Source organism: Pipistrellus hanaki (assembly GCF_964339955.1).
Source record: "Pipistrellus hanaki genome assembly, chromosome: 19".
Taxonomy (NCBI): domain Eukaryota; kingdom Metazoa; phylum Chordata; class Mammalia; order Chiroptera; family Vespertilionidae; genus Pipistrellus; species Pipistrellus hanaki.
This window is the reverse complement of record NC_140521.1, coordinates 22221556-22235851: the sequence shown is the minus strand read 5'-3', so window position 1 is coordinate 22235851 and position 14296 is coordinate 22221556. Positions and strand designations below refer to the sequence as shown.

General features: G+C 45.4%; 1 protein-coding gene across 1 annotated transcript; it reads left to right on the top strand.

The window, feature by feature from the left end:
- The first annotated feature begins 1559 nt into the window (after positions 1-1559).
- On the top strand, positions 1560-10624 carry SRSF9 (serine and arginine rich splicing factor 9). Its single transcript, XM_084868386.1, has 4 exons — positions 1560-1892; positions 4609-4769; positions 8140-8312; positions 10242-10624. Exons 1-4 carry the CDS (start codon positions 1705-1707, stop codon positions 10383-10385), a joined length of 666 nt encoding a protein of 221 aa, XP_084724512.1. The 5' UTR covers positions 1560-1704; the 3' UTR covers positions 10386-10624.
- Positions 10625-14296: the final 3672 nt, after the last annotated feature.

Here is a 14296-nt window from a genome sequence, read left to right as displayed (position 1 = left end):
GAAAATAAGACCCGTCGCATGGAAAGATAAGACATCCCCTGAAAATAAGACCTAGCACAACTTTGGGAGAAAAAAATTAATATAACACACTGTCTTCTTTTCGGGGAAACAGGGTAAAAGCTTTATACAATCCAGAATACAAAAGAAAAAGAAAAAAGTAACAGAACACGATAGTCTTGTTTTATTTTAGAAATAACTTATTGTGTTTTATTCCAATTATAAAAGTAGTACCTGCTACTTACAATTTGATAAATGCAGAAAAACATAAATAGCCGAAACCGGTTTGGCTCAGTGGATAGAGCGTCTGTCTGCGGACTGAAAGGTCCCGGGTTCGATTCCGTCAAGGGCATGTACATTGATTGTGGGCACATCTCCAGTAGGGGGTGTGCAGGAGGCAGCTGATCGATGATTCTCTCTCACTGATGTTTCTAACTCTCTATCCCTCTCCCTTCCTCTCTGTAAAAAATCAATAAAATATATATTTTTTAAAAAAGAAAAACATACATAAAGAATATAGAAATCATTTCCATCAAGAGATATCTCCACAACAAGTTGGAAGGTTATTATCTACCATGCTTTTTGTTACTCAGGGTGAATATATATAACTCCTAAATATTCATAGTATTATATAGAACTGGATAATAATTTGTAAAATTTTATTCCCTTTTTATTAATCCTCACCCATGGATGTTTTTTCCATTGATTTAAAAAAATATATATTTCTTTCTTGATTTCAGAGAGGCAGTGAGAAGGAGAGAAACATCAATGATGAGAATCACTGAACGATTGCCTCCTGCGTGCCCCCCTACTGGGGATCGAGCCCGGAACCCAGGCTTGCGCCCTCCCGGTTCACAGGTCGATGCTCAACCACTGAGGGGGAATGGGGGGATTCACTGGTTTTTAGAGATGGAAAGGGGGCAAGGAGGGAGGAGGTGGGGAGGGAAAGAGAAACATCTATGTGAGAAGCACATGGATTGGTTGCCTCCCGCACGCACCGCAACCGGGGCCGGGGGACTGAACCCACAACCTGGGCACTGGCCCTCCCCCGGGAATCAAACCCGCGACCCTTTGGTGTGGGGGCATGCGCACACCAGCCAGGGCTCTAAGCAATTGTAAAATGGGGACAGGTGGCCCAGAGGGCTACTGACCTGAGGCTGAGGGCCGCCTCGGCCCAGCCCGGTCCGGCCAGGCCGGGGGACAGGTTCGGGCGCAGCGGGTCCGCCTGCGGCCTGGCGCCCTCCCGCCCCGCCCCGCCCCGCCCGCGGACACCGTGAGGGTTCACAAACGCCGCTGAGGTAGCGGCGCGACAGGGGCAGAAAACCGAGGCCCAGGGAGCCTGTCACTCCCCCACGTCCACGCGGCTAGTGAGCGAACTGCCATCGGGAACTGAGCCCGATCAGCGGCACTCCACGACCTCCCTCCCGCCGCCCATGAGCCCGCCCGCCCGCACCGGGGTCCGCCGGCCGGCGCGCACGCGCAATCCTCGCAGCCGCGTCCCCTTTAAGAGGATTCCTTTTGCTTCCTCCGACCCCTTCGCTTCCGCTCCGCGTTCCCACAATGCTGTGCGGCTGAGCGCCTCCGAGCCCGCGGGGACGCTGCGGGGGGACCCCGGCTGAGGCGGCGGCGGCGGCGGCGGCGGCGGCGGCGGCGGCGGCGGCGGCGGCGGCGTGGGCTGCGGCGGGCCCGCGGCGTCGGGTGGTGCGGATGTCGGGCTGGGCGGACGAGCGCGGCGGCGAGGGCGACGGGCGCATCTACGTGGGGAACCTTCCGACCGACGTGCGCGAGAAGGACCTGGAGGACCTATTCTACAAGTACGGCCGCATCCGCGAGATCGAGCTCAAGAACAGGCACGGCCTGGTGCCCTTTGCCTTCGTGCGATTCGAGGATCCCCGGTGAGGCCCCGCTCCGCCCGCCCGCGCTCCCGGCCCCCGCCTTTCCTCCCCCTCCCCCTCTCTCTCCCCCTCCCCCTCCCCCCGCCTCCCCTCCCCCTCCTCCCGTCTCCCCTCCCCCTCCGCGCAGACCCCTCCGGGCGCCCCCAGGTGGAGGCTGTGGCCGCTCTTCCTTACACTCCGGGCTGTCCTTTGCGCCGTCTTCACTTCCTCTATTTTTTTTCTTTTTCTTTTTTTACTTCAAAACCTAAAAGCTGGGTCTCTGGAGGGGCCAAGCCTAAAGTGGCTTCAGGGGTGGTCCAAGTGGTCGCCTCCCCTCAGGGCTGGAGAGGCGCCCCGGAGGGGAAGGCAGGCCGGGGACCCGGCCCCTTGGACCAGCCCGGAGGGGCCTCGGCGGCGGGCCGGGCGGCGGCGCCCTCCGCGCCCTCCCGCGGGGACGCAGTTAAAGGGGCCGCACGGGGCGGCGGTGCCTGCGGAGTCAGAGGGGCTCTGTGTGGAACCCGTCCCGGGCCGCGCGCGCCGCCCCGCGAGGCTAGCGCCTTGTCCTTGTAAAACCATCGAGGATTTGGCAAAACTCCCAAAACTGGCCGAGGGGGCCTCTCATTTCACCCCCCTCTCTAATGAAGGAGGCCCGCTAGGTGCTGGGCACCCAAGGACTTGAAGTTCTGGGCCCCCAAACGGGCGCAGAGGGTCTTTGTGGCTCTGCGGGCACGGGCCGCCCTCGCCCGGAAAGGACGGGAACTTTCAAAACTGCGGGGGAGGCTCCTGGAAGCCGCCGCGGCGCCGTCCCCGCTGCTCCCCGGCGGGGCCAGGGCGCTCCCCGGCCGCGCCTGCGCCGCCCCGAAAGCACGGACCCCAGGTGCCTGCCCCTCTGGCGTGCGGGTTGGGGCAAGGGGAGCATTTGAGGATGGGAAGGCAGGAAGCACCCTGCAGGCTTTGATTGCCATTTGCCTCATTGGAACGAGGCATTTCGCACCTCACCTGGAGAAGGTGGCACCTTATTCATTAGTAACGGCGCGGTGTAGCTTTGGAGCAGTCCCCGTGTGTCCTGTACCGTGCTGTGTATTAGTATTCGGCATTTTCAGCCTATGAGATAGGTATTGCTAACCACAGTTCACAGACGAAGAAACAGGATTTAGATAACTGATAAAAGAGAATGCTAGTAAGGGGTGAAGGGAGGATTTGAATTCTCTGTTCTGCCCTTTTGGAATACAAGCTTATGTATAATATGCTACATCATTATCTCCTCCCTCATTACTTTAATAATAGAAAAGCTACCATTTGATAGCACTAGTTGCCAAGTTTCAAGCAAAGCACTGCACATATAGGATCTTATTTAATCCTCAGAGTAAGACATCAGTGATTAAGATGTGGAAACTTGACTGCTTAACCAGAGACAGCTACTACTAATAAAGAACAGAAGAATGGCTGAAGCCGGTTTGACTCAGTGGTAGAGCATCGGTCTGCGGACTGAAGGGTCCCGGGTTCGATTCCGGTCAAGGGCATGTACCTTGATTGCGGGCACATCCCCGGTGGGGGGTGTGCAAGAGGCAGCTGGTCGATGTTTCTCTCTCGTGACGTTACTAGCTCTCTATCTCTCTCCCTTCCTCTCTATAAAAAATCAATAAAATATATATTTTAAAAAAAAGAACAGAAGAATGATTTGAATTCATGTCAATTTGTACTAAAAGTCTGCTTTAAACCTTAGCAGCCCTGCTTCTCTCCCACTGCATTATAAATATAGCCAGGGTTGCCCTGGATGTGGTCTCCTTGCTTTTAATTCTATGACTAAAATCTTGGTAAGTGATTTTGTGCCTGTGACAGCTGAATGAGGCCTTCGTTAATATAGCTTCAGCTGTGCTGGTCCACCCAAGCCCTGAGGCCATTCTCTCATCCAATACTGGAAAATTAATTTAGTGTTCCTAACTGTCCTAGAGCCTACAGGAGACTAAAAGAAACTATCTTTTTTGGGGGGAAATTGTACCCAGATAGTGGTTTTGACAACTTCTCCAAACCGTGCTAAAACATACGCTTGAGAGTCAGACATACACTTGTTTTGTCTCCTCACAAAACACTAAATTGCATTTGTGTTTTGAGCCCTCTTTTTAAATGGATTTTTCTTTCTATAGACTTGGTGATACTAGGCCTTGTCAAAGAATATTAAAGGACTAATGTGTAGTATGCATTTTGAGAAACTGCCCTCCGAAGTTAAACACTTATTGGCAAAATCAGTCATCTATTTATTTATTCCTTTTTTTTTTGTTTCTGAATTAGTCCTCCTATAAGTAATCTGTTTACCATTTCATACCTAGAAAACCCTGTGTGTGATGGCTGTAAAGTTTAATTCCAATATTATAAAAAGTCTTCAAACCAATGCAGTTACTGCATCAAGATCCTGTTTTGGCCGAAACCGGTTTGGCTCGGGATAAAGCATCAGCTTGTGGACTGAAGGGTCCCGGGTTCGATTTTGGTCAGGGGCATGTACCTTGGTTGCAGGTATATCCCCAGTGGGGTGGGGGTGCAGGAGGCAGCTGATTGATGTTTCTCTCTCATTGATGTTTCTAGCTCTCTATACCTCCCCCTTCCTCTCTGTAAAAAGTCAATAAAATATATTTAAAAAAAAAAAAAAAAGATCCTGTTTTGTTTTCTCACTCTATGTTTTCCTTTCATACTTGTTATGCTCTTCTGAGCAGCACTAACACCAAATTATTCTTTGCAGGGATGCTGAAGATGCAATTTATGGAAGGAATGGTTACGATTATGGCCAGTGTCGACTTCGTGTGGAGTTCCCCAGAACTTATGGAGGTCGGGGTGGGTGGCCCCGTGGTGGGAGGAATGGACCTCCTACAAGAAGATCTGATTTCCGAGTTCTTGTTTCAGGTATGTTCCTTTCAAATGAATGAGATGATGCATGTAAAATACTTAGCACAGCCAAAACTGGTTTGGCTCAGTGGATAGAGCATCTGTCTGCAGACTGAAAGGTCCCAGGGGTTCGATTCCAGTCAAGGGCATGTACATTGGTTGCAGGCATTTTCCTGATATTGGGTATGCAGGAGGCAGCTGGTTGATGTTTCTCTCTCATCGATGTTTCTAGCTCTCTATCCCTCTCCCTTCTCTGTAAAAAATCAATAAAATATATTTAAAAAAAAAATACTTAGCACAGTCTGGCCTCAAGAAACGTTAGCTGTTTTTCTTTAGTGCATGGCATACATGATGTTTTTTTCCCCTTAGCCTATGCATACTGACAGTCTGAAGCCCTGCCCTGTCTCGCCAGTGAGGCAGGTCTCTTGCAAATGAAACTGCACCAATAGTAGCCTTGTTAGAACATAAAAGAGTTTCTTTTCTTTTAATATATTTTATTGATTTTTTTTTTTTTACAGAGAGGAAGGGAGAGGGATAAAGAGTTAGAAACATCGATCAGATGCCTCCTGCACACCCCATATTGGGGATGTGCCCGCAACCAAGGTACTTGCCCTTGACCATAATAGAACCTTGGACCTTTCAGTCCACAGGCCGACACTCTGTCCACTGAGCCAAAGCAGTTAGGGCATTAATATGTTTCTTATAAAGGAGTTTTCTAGTGTTGAAAGGGAAGATGATGGCAAAATCTCTTGAAGTATAATTCTAAAGATGTTTTGGGGTTGTTTTGTTTTTTAATGTACCATGGTATTCAACTTGATAGAAAAGACATTCCAGAAGCCAGATTTAAACAACTTACCCAGCTGTGGATCCTGAAAAAGACCAGTTTTGTGGTGGTTTGGGCTTATATTAAAAAAAAAAAAACAACTTAGTGTCTTACAGATTGTTGTATAGAATATAGAACAAAATATCTAGATTGACAAGCGATGAAATAATATGCTCTGAGGTTTATTCAACACAGTGGTAAAAACCTGGGGGCTTTTGCATATTTTGGGGTGTTTTAGGGCCCTGGTGGAGTGAAATGTCTTGAGGAACCTGATACCTTTTTCTATGTGAATATCACAAGCACAGCTGACTCCCATTGGTGCTTAAGAGTAATAGTATCTGCCTATCTTGTATCCCTTATTAATTTAATTTTTTAAAAATATATTTTTATTGATTTCCGGGAGGAAAACCAAGAGAAACATCAATGATGAGAGAGAATCATTGATTGGTTGCCTCCTGAATGTCTGCCCCCACGCCCCCTACTGAAGATCAAGCCTGCAACCATGTGCCCTTGTCCGGAATCGAACCTGGGACCCTTCAGTCCAGAGGCCAACACTATCCATTGAGCTTTTCAGCTGGGGCTTATTATTCTTTTTATTAATGTATTTTTATTGATTTCAGAGAAGAAGGGAGAGGGAGATAGAAGCATCAATGATGCGAGGGAGTCATTGATTGGTTCCCTCCTGCATGCCCCCCATTGGGGATTGAGCCCACAACCTGGGCATGTGCCTTGGCTGGAATCGAACCTGGGACTCTCAGTCTGACGGCCAATGCTCTGTCAACTGAGCCACATCGGCCAGGGACTTAATTTTTTTAACCTCAGGACTCTGTTCCCTTCTTCAAGATGTCATACATCATACACATTTTTCTTCTCTCCATGCTGCTCTGAAATCCTGCCTAGAAAACTATTGGGAAATGGCTGCAGTCCTGAGCTGTGAGCGGTAAGCACAGCCTTTAAGAGCAGGAGCGCATTTCCCTTTCATGACATCAGGGAGGGTTGTATGACTTCCGACTAGTTTTAGCGTCTGAGTCTTAACCTTTCCCCCACTGTATTGAAGAGTACTGGTGATCTTTTAAGAGGTAGTTTGTCAGTTAATCACACCTACAAAAAAACCAAACTTTAGATTTTTGTTATCTCCCATTACATTTTGGTTATTTCATTGGATGGTTTCAAATTCCCATGTTCTGGGAACCCAGTCAGGCAAGAAATCATTGATTGGTACTGAAATACTTCATATGGAATAAAGAACTCAAAGTCTTGGAAGTTTGGTATTAATTGAGGGACAAAAAGAGAGGCTGTGAATTCTCAAGAGATACTAAACTATGAGATGGACTTCTTGCTATCTTGGGAAGGATTGTTCTGAAAGATTAGTCTAGGATTAGCTTCTTTTTTTGTTTTTGTTTTTTTAAGAACATCTGATTCCACATATTTATTTAGTTGTTTATTTTTTAATCCTCACCCGAGGATATTTTACCGTTGATTTTTAGAGAGTGGGAGAGAGGGAAATATCGATGTGAGAGAAACACATGAATTGGTTGCCTCCTGCACAAGACCCAACCAGAGCCAGGGAGGAGGAGCCTGCAACCGAATTATGTGCCTTTGACCGGAATTGAACCCCAGACCCTTCGATCCGCAGGCCAATGCTCTTATCTATTGAATCAAACCAGCTAGGGCTGAAGGACTAGCTTTTTTTTTTTTTTTTTAAATATATTTTTTATTGATTTTTTTTTCAGAGAGGAAGGGAGAGGAATAGAGAGTTAGAAACATCGATCAGCTGCCTCCTGCACACCCCCACCGGGGACGTGCCCTTGACCGGAATCGAACCTGGGACCTTCCAGTCTGCAGGCTGACGCTCTATCCACTGAGCCAAACCAGTTAGGGCGAGGACAAGCTTCTTTTATTTATTTATTTATTTATTTATTTATTTTTATTTTTTTTAAAAATATATTTTTATTGATTTTTTTACAGAGAGGAAGGGAGAGAGATAGAGAGCTAGAAACATCGATGAGAGAGAAACATCAACCAGCTGCCTCTTGCACACCCCCTACCAGGGATGTGCCCGCAACCAATGTACATGCCCTTGACCGGAATCGAACCTGGGACCTTTCAGTCTGCAGACTGACGCTCTACCACTGAGCCAAACCGGCTTCGGCTATTTTTAAAAATATATATTTTATTTTTTGTACAGAGAGGGAGGAAGAGAGAGAGTTAGAAACATCAATGAGAGAGTCATCGATCAGCTGCCTCTTGCACACCCCCTACTGGGGATATGTCCGCAACCAAGGTACATGCCCTTGACTGGAATCGAACCTGGGGCCATTCAGTCCCCAAGCCAACGCTCTATCCATTGAGCCAAACTGGTCCCGGTGAGGAATAGCTTCTTAAGGTGATTTGCCACATATACTTTAGTGCGCTTTGATTTTGTGTCCCTTACCCAGATTTGTGATTTGGGAGCCCTCGGGATTTAAAAGTAGTGATTGATGGAGAAGGGATTCTAGGCAATGCTGGCTCTTAATGGCATTTAACACAGCTGAAGGGTTGGCCTCTTATGTTCTCCATACCTAGGACTTCCTCCCTCAGGAAGCTGGCAGGACCTGAAGGATCACATGCGAGAAGCTGGGGACGTCTGTTACGCAGATGTGCAGAAGGATGGAATGGGGATGGTCGAGTATCTCAGAAAAGAAGACATGGAATATGCCCTGCGTAAACTGGATGACACCAAATTCCGCTCTCATGAGGTGCGTCCCCACCTTCTGCTGAGGAGCTTGTACCCAGTCCACTCCATCTGAAGCTGACCTAGCAGAAGTAGCACCAGGCCATGCATTTGCCACTTGATGACCTCACAGTACCATTAAAGATCTATCTTAAGTGGACAAAGCCAAGGAATGCATCATGCCTAAGCCCTGCAGGGTTATAACAGAGAAGTCTGCATTCATAGTATTTTTAACCTGGAGAGAATACTGGTGCAGTCTGTCATAATGTGGTGAGCTATTGTGATAACATGCTTCTCATAACTGGCTTGATCTGCAGTGTCTCTCTGTGAACCTAAAGATTATGGCTGTCTCTCCTCTGGGTCTAGTACGGACTCTGCAAGCCAACCTCATCTCAGCCTTTCTATTGTAGATACTGCTGGTGGGGCAGAGTTGTCACTTCATTGTTCTTTCCCAAAGTAGTGCAGGATCCTTTTTGAAACCTGAGCTCCCTTGTTATTTTCTTGTGGTTGATCACCTCACCTTCAGGGCTTAGTTCTGGATGTCCTTCCTTTCAAGAAGGCAGTTGCTGCACTAGCCGGTTTGGCTCAGCGGATAGAGGATCGGCCTGTGGACTGAAGGGTCCTAGGTTTGATTCTGGCCAAGGGCACATACCCGGGTTGCAGGCTTGATCCCTAGTATGGGGCATGCAGGAGGCAGCTGATCAATGATTCTCATCATTGATGTCTCTCCCTCTCTGAAATCAATAATATACATACACACACACACACACATATATACGTGTGTGTGTAATATATGTGTGTGTGTGTATGTGTATGTGTGTGTATATATATATATATATATATATATATATATATATATATGGCAGCTGCTGCTTTGGATATCTCAGTCTGATTCGAATGGTGATTATCCCTTTGATACCATTGAAACCAGATATTAGAACACCAATTGGACATTGTTGTTTTTTCTGGTTATCTTGCCTGACTTGGTATGGGGTTTAGGAATGTCTAAAGACATGAATATCTAGGCCCATTTGTTTTTTCCCCTAAGGATCCATAAAATTCCCTAATTTTATGGGGTGGGGGTGTATGGCTTATCGATGCTTTTGCCCAGACTAACGCTTAGGTCTTGAAATTGGAGCAAAACACAATAGCACCTGGTCAAATATGTGCAAAGCCGAACTTCAGGTAAAATCCAGTTACTGACCTGACCTAGGGGAGAAGCATCCTGCTCTTTCATTAGCATTTTTAGGTTTTCTGAGAATGTTGGCTGATGGCAAAGGGGTTGGCGAAAGGCCAGATTGAACGTGACTCCTGCTGCTTAGCTGAGCTACTTTCAACTCTGGTGCAAAATAGTCACAATAGCACTGTGTTATAAGACTTGCTAGGAAGTTAAATTATGAAAAAACTAGAGCATCTAGCCCAAGTCCTGACACCTGGGAGATGCTGAATACAGGCTAACCCCTTCCACAGGTACCACTGAAAGATGCCTATGAGGCAGCAGGGGATTGAACTATACAGGGTAGGGCTAAAGTAGGTTTACAGTTGAGTGTGTGAAACACAGTTTATTTTTGTATTATTTATTAATCACTGTATTTTTCCATATGAATAACTGTAAGCCTACTTTTGCCCCTCCATATAGTGTGTATATAATCTGAGAGCCTTTCCAGTTCTTAGGTTCTAGGGGGTTAGTGGCTGTTATTAAGCTAGTATTTAAGCATTTACACATGTCAAGTTACGATTTATTATTTGTGTCACCTTCAGCAGATGAGAGCATTCTTGAAATGGACTAGTAAAAGTACTTACCCCATAGAATTGCGGGGCTTGATGAGATAACATTGTGCCAGGCAAATAGTGCTCAATACAGCACTATTATTGTTAAGCAGCTATGCTAGGTATTGGTAGACTTCATTATTCTGAGACTTATTTTACCTTTTACTTTTTGTTTGAATTTCAGGGTGAAACTTCCTACATCAGAGTTTATCCAGAGAGAAGCACCAGCTATGGCTACTCACGGTCTCGGTCTGGGTCAAGAGGCCGTGACTCTCCATACCAAAGCAGGGGTTCCCCACACTACTTCTCTCCCTTCAGGCCCTACTGAAACAGGTGATGGGAATTTTTTCTTTATTTTTTTAGGCGAACTGAGCTGCTTTGTGCTCAGAATTTACATTCCAGATTGATGATTTAGTGTCTTAGAAAATTTTTTAATTTTTTTTAAAGGAAATAAAATTAAATAATTTCTACCAGGGCCATATTAGCAGTGAAACATTTTCAACTGCAGAAATTGTGGTTTTGGTTCAGAAACAAGTTGTATATTTTTCACCCCTGATTATGGGGGGGGGAACAAAATCAGTGCTATGTGTTTGTGGGTTTCTCTGCTATGGAGATCAGCAGTGACTGTGACTACATGGACCCATTCTGTTTAGAAATATATTTTAAATGTTTCATAATTGACATGTGTGGTTGTCCTTGATTAAGTTCATATATTTCACCAAACGGGCATAATGATTAAGAAAACAAACAAAACACTGAGTTGTAGTGACAACTTAGGCTCAGTTGATAAGGAGTAGAAGTGGATAACTTTATTTGGGGATAAACAGGTGCTCAGTGGATAGAGCGTCAGCTGCTGACTGAAGGGTCCCAGGTTGGATTCCGGTTAGAGGCACATGCTTGGGCTGCAGGCTTGATCCCCAGTAGGAAGCGTGAAGGAGGCAGCCGATCAATGATTCTCTCTCATCATTGATGTTTTTATCTCTCTTCCTCTCTGATATCAATAAAAAAAATATCTATGTATAAATGTATATTTTTAAAAAGGTAGTTGCTCTGATGGTAGTTTGAGAGCTTCCATCCCAAGGGCAGGTTTAGGGTTCTCTCTCTCTCTTTTTTTTTTTTTTTCCTTTTAAATATATATATTTCAGAGAGGAAGGGAGAAAGAGAAACATCTATGATGAGAATCATTGATCGGCTGGGGATTGGGCCCACAAATCGGGCATGTGCCCTTGATAGGAATTTAACCCAGGACCCTCCTGCCTGCAGGTTGATGATGCTCTATCCACTGATCCAAACCAGTTAGGGCCTATCACTTTTACTTCTAATCTTTCTCATTTATCCGTGCTACCTGAACTTTCAAAATTTTTTATTTTTCAATTATAATTTACTTTCAATATTATTTTGTCTTAGTTTCGGTGTACAGCATAGTGGTTAAACAATCATATACTCTACGAAGTGTCCCCTCTCCCCACCCCTAATATTTCCAGTACGCACCTGGCATCATACACAGTCACCACATTACTGACTGCTGTACTTTACATCCCCTGAGACTATGTTGTAACTACCAATCAGTACTTCTCAATCCCTTCACCCTTTCACTGTCCCCCAGCCCTTACCCCTTTGGCTACTACCAGTCTACTCTCCATATCTATGAGGTATGTGAGCTTTATTTATTTTTTTATAAATATATTTCTTTATTAATTTCAGAGAGGAAGGGAGAAGGAGAGATCTAGAAATATAAATGATGAGAGAGAATCACTGATCAGCTGCCTTCTGCACGCTCCCCACTGGGGATCAAGCCCTCAACTCAGGCATGTGCCCTTGGCCGGAATCGGACCTGGGACCCCTCAGTCCGCAGACTGATGCTCTATCCCTTAAACAAGCTGGCCAGGGCAAGGTATGTGAGCTTAAAAAAAAGAAGAAGAATCTGGGGTGGGGAGTGAACACAACATCTTAGATTCTGCTCAATTCAGTAATTGAGGGTCAACTATGTCCCAGGCCTGGGCTATATTTTTTACATAACCCTCTTTACTGAAAGATGACATGCAAAAAGCTAATGTATACAACTTAATGACTTTGGGTTAAGTATACACCCCTAAACCCACCACCATCAAAGCCATTAAGTTCTTTTCAGAAAGTAAAACTATAGGTTTGGTTAATATCCCCTTTGCATACAATCACTTTGTGGGATGGATGTCAGGAATTGCAAAGCTGTATAGTCGTCAAAGACGCTTGAGAATTTAGCAGAAAGTTAACCCTCTGTTCAGAACAAAGTGGGTGCCCGGGAACTAACTCAAGTGTTGGTAAGGATAGAAGGTACTCAGGTCGATGGAAACAGCAACTAGAAAGGACAACTCAGGTTATCACTTTGGTCAGATGCAATGTCTAACAGGTTATATAAAAAAATTTCACTTAAGTGCAGTTGGGTAGATAGTTTTGGGAGGAGATAAAGGGAGATACCTTTAAATGTGAACATTTCATGGGAAATTGACAGTACTTTTTACTCCCATTAGCTTCAGGAACACCTTGCCTTGTGTTGGTTAGATCTTTCCCAGTTCCATCTTCAGAAGAGTTAGTTACTAAGAAAAATACTTAATCATTGATTTTCCCCCAGTTTCTGAGGGAAGTGGCACTTTAGTATTCATAACAACAAAATACTATCATGCTTCCATGTGTTCAGAGGGTACCTCTTCCCAGACAGCTCTTCAGCTCTTTCCGAAGAGCTCTTGTTCATCCAGCTTTGGCAAAGTGATATTACCTGTTTGAAAATAATAATAAAAAAAGAATGTTATAGCTGAACCTGCTTTCCCAACTGGCTCTTCTGAGCTAAGTTATCATTGGTTTGTCATGGAAAATAAACAATGGAAGTAAGTGTAGCTACCAACCTGTTTTCTGAAGAAATCACAGTTATAACTGAAGCCTAATTAACGCACTTTTCAATAAGGAGCAGACTCAGCTTAATTACCTATCTATATGCATATAGGAATGGAGGGAAGTCTATGACTGTGACCTCACTCTGTCCCAAGAAACAAAGTCTGGGACAAGGTTCTGTGTAGAAATAACGGGATCAGTGGATAAGTCTGCTGAAACGGTGATGGCCGTCAGGCTCTGAGATAGATGAAGAAGTCTTATTTCTCTCCACAGTTACTGAGGCAGTTCAGTGAAGCGGAGGCATGGATTAGAGTTCACAAATATCTTAGCTTTCCTTCCCATCCTTGCTTCAGCCAGAGCCTGCCTTTAACTGGTTGGTCTTGATCAAAGAGGTAACCCCTGAGCTGGAGGGCTGATGTTTCCCTGGACTAAAGGGATATCCCGAACTCTGAGGAGGGAGGGGATGTGTGGGAGGGAGGGAGGGAGTTAAAAAAAATAAAATATATTAAAAAAAAAAAAAAAAAAAGGGATATCCTGAACTTGAAGTTAGTATTTGAAAATCATGTACCTGGAGTTCTTAGGCTACAAATATCTACATGTATGCAGAAGCTCTGAGGGCCCACTTATCTGCAGAGGAAATAAGAAACCCACCCAAAGTTCTGGGTTTTATTATTAGCCCAGGATTATTTTTAAATTTCCACTTAAAATAGTTGCAGTGAGGTTTAAACATGTAAATTTTTACACCAAGGGTTACAAACTGATGACTCACAGAATACATCTGTGATATGTTTTATTTGCATAGTCTTTTTTTTTTTTTTTTTAATTAGTTGCCAGTACTTAAAATTTGGGAAGTATCACACAAAATGCCAGATGTCCAGGTTCCCTGGGAAAATGGGCTCACATTCCTGCCTGAGAAGCAGTGAAGGCCAGTTGCCCCTTCCGTGGAGCTTGAGCTCCAGATTTGGTTCTGGACATACTCCTCTCCACCCCCGTTTTGTTTGGGGAACACCCGGGCCCTACTATATTCTTAATTTACTGTGGGACAGCTTGTTAAACTTCGGGAAACGCGTACCTGGGGGAGCCACAAAGTACTCCTCCATAACTCGATGGGCGTTCTGCAGTAGTTCTTCAGCACAGTTGCCTTCTACCACATTGTCGGGTCTCAGGTATAGACATCTACAAAACCAGAAGCTTCAGGTTACCCCTTAGGAGAACAAGGCTTCGAAGGCGTGTGGAGAGGGTCGAGAACGGGGGAACAAAGACACAGCATATTCTTGAGTTCTGGGCACTGCTCAAAAGTGGAAGAGCTGTGCCCTAACCGGTTTGGCTCAGTGGATAGAGCGTCAGCCTGTGGACTGAAAGGTCCTAGGT